This window comes from Zingiber officinale, chromosome 5A (assembly GCF_018446385.1).
Source record: "Zingiber officinale cultivar Zhangliang chromosome 5A, Zo_v1.1, whole genome shotgun sequence".
Taxonomy (NCBI): Eukaryota; Viridiplantae; Streptophyta; class Magnoliopsida; order Zingiberales; family Zingiberaceae; genus Zingiber; species Zingiber officinale.
This window is the reverse complement of record NC_055994.1, coordinates 22,958,970-22,969,099: the sequence shown is the minus strand read 5'-3', so window position 1 is coordinate 22,969,099 and position 10,130 is coordinate 22,958,970. Positions and strand designations below refer to the sequence as shown.

Sequence of the window (10,130 nt, the reverse complement as noted above, 5' to 3'; positions counted from 1 at the left end):
CTAATTTGTGACAAAATTTTTTTGTTGCTAATGTCGTTGCTGATTTGTGACTATTTCTATTTTTGTCATCAATTTTGTTATAGATTGGCGATGAAAATAACATTTTGTCGCAAAAATTCATCGATAAATCATTGTTTTTTTAGTGGACATTTGAGGCCTATATCAAGGATGACTTTGGCTAAAACCCCTTGATCAATCATAATCCGTTGATATTCAATAACCTAGACCATAACCTCATCATTTATTCAACAAGGAATCCACAGATGACCCTGCACTTTCCTTGCAAATCCATTTTTGATGAGCTAATTAAGGCAATCATTGTTAAGTACTTTTACAACCCACCTTGAACTGAGTAGCTCTTGAACGATGAAGAGGAGGGTTGAGGGTGATAGATAGTTGAGAATAACTGAGCCAAATTAAATAGAATGAATGGAAGCTGCTAGAAGGACACTCCTTTTCCCTTTCAGAGTCACCTGATAATTAACGAACAGGCAAATTAAAGCACCCAATCTCCTTGAATGCCGATCGATGACCTAAAAGACACATCATCGTGGTTACAGACTTACAGCAGAGAAAAATAATATAAGATTCTACGTTGTCACTCATTCTTAATTCCCTAATACAGCTAATGGCCTTCGTACGGAACGTGGCTAGCTGCGAGGAGACACTGCCCTTCAATTCGTGTCTGGGTTAACACTGCCGATCCCACTAACAATTATGAGAAACCATGGCTCCCACCACCAGTGAGGGGCTTGACATACGATGGAGAGAGACTTACCTTGGCTTCGAAGGTACAGAGAGCGAGATCAGGATGAGGAGCGGAGAGGCGACGACGGAGGCGGAGGGGAGGAGGTCGCGGCGGGGAGGAGGATCCAGCGGCAACGGGCCGAAGATGTGCTGCAGCAAGGTCGGGGTGAAGCGGGGCCCCTGGACGCCGGAGGAGGACGAGGTCTTGGCGAGTTTCGTGCGGCGGGAGGGGGAGGGCCGGTGGCGCACCCTACCCAGCCGCGCCGGCCTCCGTCGCTGCGGAAAGAGCTGCCGCCTCCGGTGGATGAACTACCTCCGCCCCTCCATCAAGCGCGGCCCCATCTCCCCCGACGAGGAGGACCTCATCCTCCGCCTCCACCGCCTACTCGGAAACCGGTACCGATCATTCCCTTCTTTATCTCTTCCATTAATCCTAATCATCAATCCACTGATAAGGAAGAACAAGTTATGGCAACAGGTGGTCGTTGATCGCCGGGAGGATTCCGGGGCGCACGGACAACGAGATCAAGAACTACTGGAACACGCATCTCAGCAAGAAACTCATCAGACAAGGCATCGATCCGCGCACGCACAAACCCTTGCCACTGCCCACCACCTCCGCCGCCGCCACCGCCGCCCCAGCTGTCCATGTGATCTTTCCACGACAGGCGCCTCTCCCTAACCCTAACCCTAGTCCTTATCATGCAGCAGGATCCTCCGGCGATATCCGCACAGGCTTCTCCGCCCATGACGACGGCGGATGCTGGAAGGAGAGTGGCGATCAGTTTATGGATGCCAACAACGTGCCGGAAGCTGGAGACCATCTTGAACCAGAATTGTATGACTTCAGCTTCGACGAGGACAACATCTTCTCCTCCTTCCTTGATTCGCTCATCAACAACAGCGAAAATGACATCAATGATGATAATTCAGATGATCGAGTTGGCTTCGTCTGGGAGAAGGACCTGCAGGACGATGCACACGAACAATTTCCAGGTGATCATGATGCAGGAAACTGAGCAATTTAAGACGTGTGTGTTCAAATATATATTTTTATGCTAAATGCTTGAGAAAAACTAGTATCTGGTACATGATTGCTTGGTGTAATAATGTTTGAAAAAAAAAAATTTCTTCTGTATTTTGAATTAATCTGCATGCCATACGTGCCCATGCATGCATGCATTACTCCAATTACATGCATGTTTTGTAACCTTATTTTCAAAGGAAATACCACAATGGAGTAAGCTCACATGAACAAATCTAATTATCTTGTGAAAATGTATTCATTCTTGATGCTGGACGACTTCTATATCACAGTTTCAACTATTATATATCAGGAAAATAACACACGGCTAAGTTTCAATATAGTTTTACAAAGCCCTAATTGATCTCTCTTTATTGACCCGCATATTTAAGTCTATGTTGAGGGCGTATTAGTGTAGGCGGACAACTTAAACTGATTCCTTAACGGCCGATACATAGGACTAATGCTACATGAAAAGCCATAACAAACACATTGAGACTCCATTAATGGTGCCAATAATTTCTCTAATATATGATATTATAAGTATGGTGTTGGTCCTGAGTGTCTAATTACTTGGATACGAAATATATATAAAAGAGAAATGGAAAACAAATCATAAAATTAAATATTTATTTATGACAAGAAGGATCACTTTCATGTTTCAACCAAATACTAAGACCCTAAATGTTAAGAATTTTTATTTAGGAAAACTCTCATAATACTAGTTGATCATACAAAAAAAAAAAAGATCGGGTCATTGAGGAACTCGCTCTCGCAACTCAATCTAATTAATATAATCCCCTCAATTGAATGGTCATGGAATGTTTATGATCATCTGAAGCTCCTTTGTTGCAAAAAAAAAAAAAAAAAAATTATCAAAAGATATCTTTGAATTTTTTAATATTTAGTAAGATATAAATTCATGGCCAAGAAAAAAAAATATTGGTTGATAAAAAAATATCATATTTTTGAGGAAGAAAAACATCCCAGTGCTTGAGAAAATATTAAATAATTCAATCTTCAATTTTGCTTGACTTATATATGCCTCTTAAGCCCTTGCAATCCTATGAGGTCAAGCTCATACACAGAATACAACTAGAAACTCATGTTACTCTATTGAAGACTATTGAATCTAAAATTGTGAATCTGAAGATTATAAGTCACACAATCTCTAGTAGCTCAATATCCTCTAGTTATCACAACTTTACATTATCCAAGAATTCTCTTTCAGTTAGATCCTCAGCCCACGAATGCACTAAGCTTGCGGTTTGTCCTACATGTCATCCTTCACTATATATCAACTAAGTCCACCTCTTGCAACTCCCATCAAAGTTGTCAAACCAACTCTAATTTCCTCATCTTGCGATCCTTCAGGTATAATTTACCATTCTTCTCAAAATCCAGCAAACATCTTACACCTGGAGTTGAATCATCTTAGCAACGACAAGTTAGTATCACAATTTGAGCTTGTTGAATCACAAATTTTAAGAGAGTCATGTGCATGTTACCAAGTCCTTGCAAACTCCACACACATTAATAACACCTACAAAAACCAACTTAAAATCCTTTTTCAAATACATCAATATATGTTGTTCAAATAGAATCATTTAGGGTATGATTGTACGGACACAACTAAGGAATAATGAGTTCCTAATTGTAATCTATAGTCAAGGTCGATCTTGTTGGTGTAGGCAACACGGATAATCAAACTTGTATTTTGATGTCTGACAAAGGGTTTAAAGTTAAACATTATGTATTTGATATTGGAGCTAGGTGTACTTGCAGGATACTTAACATAGAAACTATTAGGACTTGTGCGAGATAGAAGAGGGTGAATAGTTTTGATCGCTTTTTTTTTTTATATTTATGTTTGTCGTTGAATGTGCAGTGGAAACCTTGCTACAATCTTGACTCCACATGCACAATACCTTGGTTTACTTGGTTTCCATTTCTTTGAAGTAACTAATCCAAGGGTCCACTCTTAGCCATCTCTTCTACTAAGAACTCTCTCCTTTTGGAAACTTTTTGGAGGTGGAGAAGGCTCTTATAAACTCGTTCATTCAAGAACACAACAAGAAATAAGAAAGAAAAGACAAATACAATAAAAAATAATTTTACAATCAAAACCTTGCTTACTTGATCTCTTATAGCTTAGAAATGCCTCTTGTTGGTATAGAAATGCAGTAACATTATCCTCTAAAACCCCCCAAAACTATCATCTAAAATCTCTTTAAGAACCTTCTTTATAACATTCAAGTTGGGGTTGATTTGCGCCTATCAGTCGACTGATCTTGCCCATCAGTCGATTAATATGTCGAATCCAACCATTGAAACCTACTGAATGACTATTTCTCGACCTATTTAAACATCATTAGTCAATTGATAAAACTCATTAGTCGATTAATATCATCAGTTGAGTCTAATAACCAAATTGACTTGCTTCTATTTGGCTCTGATCATCATCAGTCGATTGATGCAACTCATCAATCAACCTATTCTATCAGATGAGTCGAACAACCAAATTGACTTGCTTTTGTTCGGTTTATAAAGCCATCAAATAACTGATACTTAAGTTTAACAAACATAGATATTTGAACGTGCTCTGTTTCGTAATGAAATTGGCTTGTTCTGATATCCAAGTCAAAAGTTATGACGTTCAGAAGTTTGCTCTATCGAAACTTCTTCATTGCCTAGCATTCGATCAATCTTGACTTGCTGGAACTTCACACCCCGTTGCTAAGTGTCTGGTCATCCGTGATCCTTTTAAACTTTCTGTCTCATGCCAAGTGTTCAATCCTCCATGATCCACTTGGAATTTTTGTCTCATGAAGTGTTGGGTTCTTCATGATCCACTTGGGCTTCCCTCTTGCTAACTCCTCGTTGGACTTTCAATCACCAAATTTTCGATCGACCTTGATTCACTTAGACTTTCCTTTTGCCAACTTCCCATTAGATTTTTGATCACCAAGTGTCCGATCAACCTCAATTTACTTGGACTTTCCTCTTGACAACTTCTCGTTGGACTTCTGATTACCAATTGTCCGGTCAACCTTAATCCACTTAGACTTTTCTCTTTCCAACTTTCTGTTGGAATTCCGATCACCAAGTGTCTAGCTGACGTTGACCCACTTGGACTTTCTTCTTACCAACTTCCATGTTAGACTTCCTACTTCTAGTCAAGTATCCGATCAACCTTAATATACTTGACTTCACGTACTAACTCCCTATTGTACTTTTGACATTATCAAGTATCCAGTCAATCTTGACCTACTTGACTTTTTTACCATCAAGTATCTGATCAACTTTGATCTACTTCACATCTTACTAATATATTGATCAAACATTGAAACTCAAACTCGAGTCAACCCGAGCTTAGTCAACCTGGCAAACCTTGACCTAAGGTTGATTGCATCAACAGAAACTCCTATTGGGTTAGGAAGACCGAACATTAGGCATCAAAGTCCTAGTAGGTCAGGAGAACTGAACACTAGGTAGGGGAGTCTTAGTAGATTAGAAGGACTAGACACTATACAGAAGACCAGATAACTTGATCTGGCAGAACACTTGATGGGTCAATTGGACCAAACATCAAATAAGGAAAGTCCTGGTGGGTCGATTAGAAACTAAGTAAAAGGAGAAGTCCAAATAGGTTAGTTAAACTGAAAATTTATCGGGTAAGTAAGATAAGTCCTCGAGAGACCTTTTAGTCTTGAAAGGCAATGAGGACGCACCCCATTTGGGACAGACTATAAGTGTTGATCCGACTGAATATACTAATGGAGGTTTCTAAGTCGAGATCAGATAGTTCTAACTATCTAAATAAGTCATGCATAATTATTTATTTCTAACATTGTTTTGTAGGATTAAAATTATATATATTGTGTTAACTTTATTTTACAAAATATAAAGTATCTCTTCATTGAAGGGTTTGATAGACCGAACAAGGTGGTTTGGTCAACCGATCAAAGAAGATAAGCACAAATCAAAGTCAATCCGAGATCAGAAGGAAATAAGGGTCCAGTTGATTGATCAAGAGGATTAGTGGACCGAACACATATGGAAAGCACAAATTGGATCTGATCGAATCAAACAGTAAAAGAAGTTCTGAAGTTTAGTTGATTAATCACAAGGATCAATCGACTGATCAAGCAGATTACGCGGGATTGATCTGATCGAACAAGTGCAAGCAAGGAAAGATCGCGTTCAATCAACCAATTTGAAAGTTCAATTGATTGAAAAACTCAGAAATCAAGCACAAACACTATGAGATTTGATTGGGTTCAGTCGCCTAAACGTGTTTATCAGTTGGCTGAACATGTAACGCCTGAAAATTCTCAAAACTATTTTTATAAATATTCTATGATTTTTCTGGAATTTTAGAATATTTTTCTGGAATTTTTAGAGTAGCGGAAGTAGCAAAAATAAATAGAAAACGAAAATAGCCTACGCGGGAATTGAACCCGAGACCTAGCGAACTCTATGCCTTATGGTGGAACCTTAGTAACCAGGTGAACCCAGCAGGGCCGTGCTGCAAGGAAAGGGAAACAATTAAATTTATATTCAAGTTGGGCCGAGATTGCCACTTAATATAAATAGGGAATTAATTAGTGAGGAGATAATTTTTTTAACGAGACTTCTCCTATCCTCAACCTAATCCCGCCGACCCCTCTCCCTTTTCTTCCTCTCTCGGCGCCAACCACAAGGAAGGCTAGGGTTCCGCCCAAGGGCACTTTCCGGCGATGACTTCGACACGAGGACGCTCCCCTCCGCGAGAGGAACGCATAGACGCGAGAAGATCGTCGAAAGGATCGTCTCCTCCGGAAATCTAACGATTAGAATCGTAAGAAAATCCTAACAGGAGGTAAGAAACCCCTCACCAGCAGTATAAGTAGCTTTCGTGTGAATTTCATGTCTTAGTTTAGTAATATGTAGACTATTGACACAAAGGATGCGAATTAGCGAATACCAAGTGTTCGATTAAATAGTTAGCACAGAAAAATGCAACTTAGGCATTTTATTAACTTAGATAAATGCAATAGAAGCATTTTATAGCTTATTTAGTCTTGCTCCAGCTTTTACAGGACTAGATGTCCAATGGGTGGGCTCCCACAGTCGCCTCTAGGTTTAGATAACCTAGTTCTAGGTTTAGACAACCTAGTAAAAGCAAGACAAGAATTTATTCGCTTATGTTCAGTATTTTACTTTTCAGTGGCACTGTACTGGGTTAGATATCCATTGGGTTGGGCTCCCACAGTCGTCCCTAGGTTTAGATAACCTAGTAAACCTTACTAAATTCGGGATTTGCAACCCCGGGTCTAGTTAAGGATGCGCGCATAGCACGTACAGTTGCCGGGCCCATTAGCAGCATGATTATATATTTTCACCTATTATATGTATTAAGTTTTCAAACTCTCACAAGATAGTTAGGTGAATTCAGTACAGCATTAGCATTAGCTAGAATTAGCTCAGTTCAGCTTTTGTAACAGTGTAGTTCTGTTCATACAACATGATAGTTTATGATTAGCTCTTATTGCCATGATTAGTTAGCTTCCTATGTGTTGTATGTCATGCCATATTTAGCATATTCAATTTGTATTTCAAATAGCATGTTTTAAAATCATGAATTGCATCATATGCATGTTTTAGTGAGGTAGATGGTTTCTTACTAAGTGAAAGCTTATAGATACTTTCTTTTCCTTATACTGCAGATAAAGGTAAAGGAAAGATGGACTAGCGGAGGCTGAAGGGCAATGCTACGAAGATGTGTGTGGGCAGAAACTTGGAATAAAGATCTTAGGGAACTTTAGCAAGCTTGGTTTAAACATTAGAACTTTTCAGTGTTTTAGCATTTTGTACTATAATATGTTAATTACTATGAATTAGTTAACCATGCGCTCTATTATGCTTAGAATACTATTTTTATGATGTTAGAATGTTAGTTATTATTGTTAGGATGTTCTTAGTCATTTTTGGAATCATTATGTGTGATTTGGCACGAGATAGTGCTGAAATCAGATCATTGGCACGAAATCAGAAACTCGAATCGATCAGCCGATCGATTCGAGGGTTTCCAATCGATCGATTGATCGACTGGGCAACTGGACTCGCGAACAGTAGGCCTCTGGATCGATTAGCCAATCGATCCAGCCAATTCCATCGCGAATAGAAGGCCCTGGGATCGATCACTGGATCGATTGACCAGTCTGGATCGATCAGCCGATCGATCTAGAATATCGGCCGAGCACAGTAGCGTGCTGGATTGATCACTGGATCGATTCGACCATTCCAATCGATCTGTGGATCGATTGGGAGGCCTGATATTAGCTAGAAACCCATGGTTAAGTTCCTTGACCATAAGGGGAGGTAATAATGACATGAATAGCTTAGGTTACACCCTTAACACATGTAGAACTAAGAAATGATAATAGTTTAGCAAGATTTCGATTAATACAGCTTCCGCAATTATATTTAATGATGGTCATAGAATAGTTAGCATAGATTATTGTAACGATCGACCTCACAGTCTAGTTAGTAGGAGGTGGGTCGTTACAGAGTAGTATCAGAGCAGTTTCCATACTTCTTACACACACATCAGCATTGAACCTGCAGCTTCCAAGTAAGAAACATCTCTCTCTTTATTATGTTCTTTCTTTCATGTTTATGGATAATGTAGCATGTGGATTGATGATAGCACCTAACATGATAGTGATAGTAGTTATATAAACATGATTTCCTTAGTTATGTATATCCTCTATGTCTTTAGAAATGGCACGAGGACGCCCAGCTAGAAGGGCACCAGCTACCGAGCCCCAGCATGAGGCAGGCAGTTCAGTGCCTCCCCCAGACCTTACAGCATTAGTGGCTCAGTTACAGCAGCAGCTAGCTGAACAGCAACAGGAGATAGCCACCTTAAAGGCTAATCAGCAGAATACTCCTACAGTCACCCCGGAACCAAACCTAGCAACGCCAGTAGTCTTAGAGGTTCCCCCAGTCCAGCCTACAGCACCAGTAGCCCCAGCAGTAGAGGCAAAAAGAGAAGCCTATCTGATCCAGTGGCAGAGAGTCAAGCCAGAGAATTTCTCAGGCACTAATGAACCATGGGATGCTCAAGCCTGGTTCAAAACACTGGAAAGTACGATGGAGCTTCTGGACTGGCCAGAACATGAGAAGGTGAAGTGTGCCTCCTTCTGTCTGACAGGAGATGCACGCATGTGGTGGGAGAGGATTAGAGCGAAGCGCCCAGTAAACCAGATGACATGGGCTGACTTCGAGAAGGAGTTCTTTGAGGAATTCTTTCACATACGGGTTACAAACCGCCACTACGACGAGTTCACTGAGTTTTGTCAGGGCAACCTATCAGTGGAAGAAGTTGTGAAGAAATTCAATAGACTGGCTCGTCTATGCCCCGAACTAGTCAGCACAGAAAAAGAAAGAGTTCGGTTGATGCTCAAGATGCTGAGGCCGGAAATAGCGATGAACGTGGCTGGCGGCGTTCATAGGCCGCAAACCACTGAAGAACTAGTCAGCAATGCTCTGACCACTGAGCACTACCAGAATAATATCAAGCAGCAGAAGCAAGTCCCCTCAGAATCTAAAGGTCAAGGAGGCTCAGGTACTCAGAAACAGCAGGGTCACAGCTCCCATGGCTCTAACTGGAAAGGGAACTCCAGCAACAAGCGCAAACCAGGGAGTTACCCAAAAGGAGGACCGGCTAGTAAACAACCCAGCTATCCAAAGTGTGCTACTTGTGGGAAATTCCACCCTGGAGTTTGTCGTAAGGGCACACGAGGATGCTTTGAATGCGGACAGGAAGGGCATATGGCTAAGTAGTGCCCGAACAAGACTAGTCTTCCTCTACCACAGCCGATTCAGTATGGAGGCCAGCCAGCTCAGTTACATCAGATGCAGGCCGCTCTAGATGGTCCACACATCAGCCAGGGCAGACTAGAAGCCCCTCCAGCTATGACGAATGCGAGGATCTACTCACTCACCAGAGAGGACGTAGCAAATGCCTCGACAGTTGTCACAGGTCAGATTAGTATTTTACAGCAAAGTATAACTATCTTATTCGATACTGGGGCAACCCATTCATATATATCCAGGGCATTTGCTGGGAAGTTAGCAATACCTCTAGAGGTACTCAGTAGTCAGTTTCTGACGACGTTACCTTCAGGAGAAATTATGGCATCCACGCACTGGCTCAGAGCAGTGCTAGTCATTATAGCAGACAGAGAACTCTTTTGTGATCTGATAGTGCTAAATATGACTGACTACGATGTTATCTTTGAGATGGACTTCCTGATCAGATACGGTGCTTCCATAGAGTGCCGTAAACAGAAGGTCATATTCCAACCTGAAG

The 10,130-nt window shown here is 41.0% G+C and overlaps 1 protein-coding gene across 1 annotated transcript; it reads left to right on the top strand.

Moving 5' to 3' along the window:
- Positions 1 to 373: 373 nt before the first annotated feature.
- Positions 374 to 1,766, top strand: LOC121979480 (transcription repressor MYB5-like). Its single transcript, XM_042531469.1, has 2 exons — positions 374 to 1,143; positions 1,226 to 1,766. Exons 1-2 carry the CDS (start codon positions 728 to 730, stop codon positions 1,764 to 1,766), a joined length of 957 nt encoding a protein of 318 aa, XP_042387403.1. The 5' UTR covers positions 374 to 727.
- Positions 1,767 to 10,130: the final 8,364 nt, after the last annotated feature.

Excerpts from the sequence above, each read along its gene's own strand:
- LOC121979480 (XM_042531469.1), top strand. The coding sequence starts at position 728 with ATGGCTCCCACCACCAGTGAGGGGCTTGACATACGATGGAGAGAGACT. Across the intron at positions 1,144-1,225 it reads CACCGCCTACTCGGAAACCG|GTGGTCGTTGATCGCCGGGA; the intron begins GTACCGATCATT and ends TTATGGCAACAG.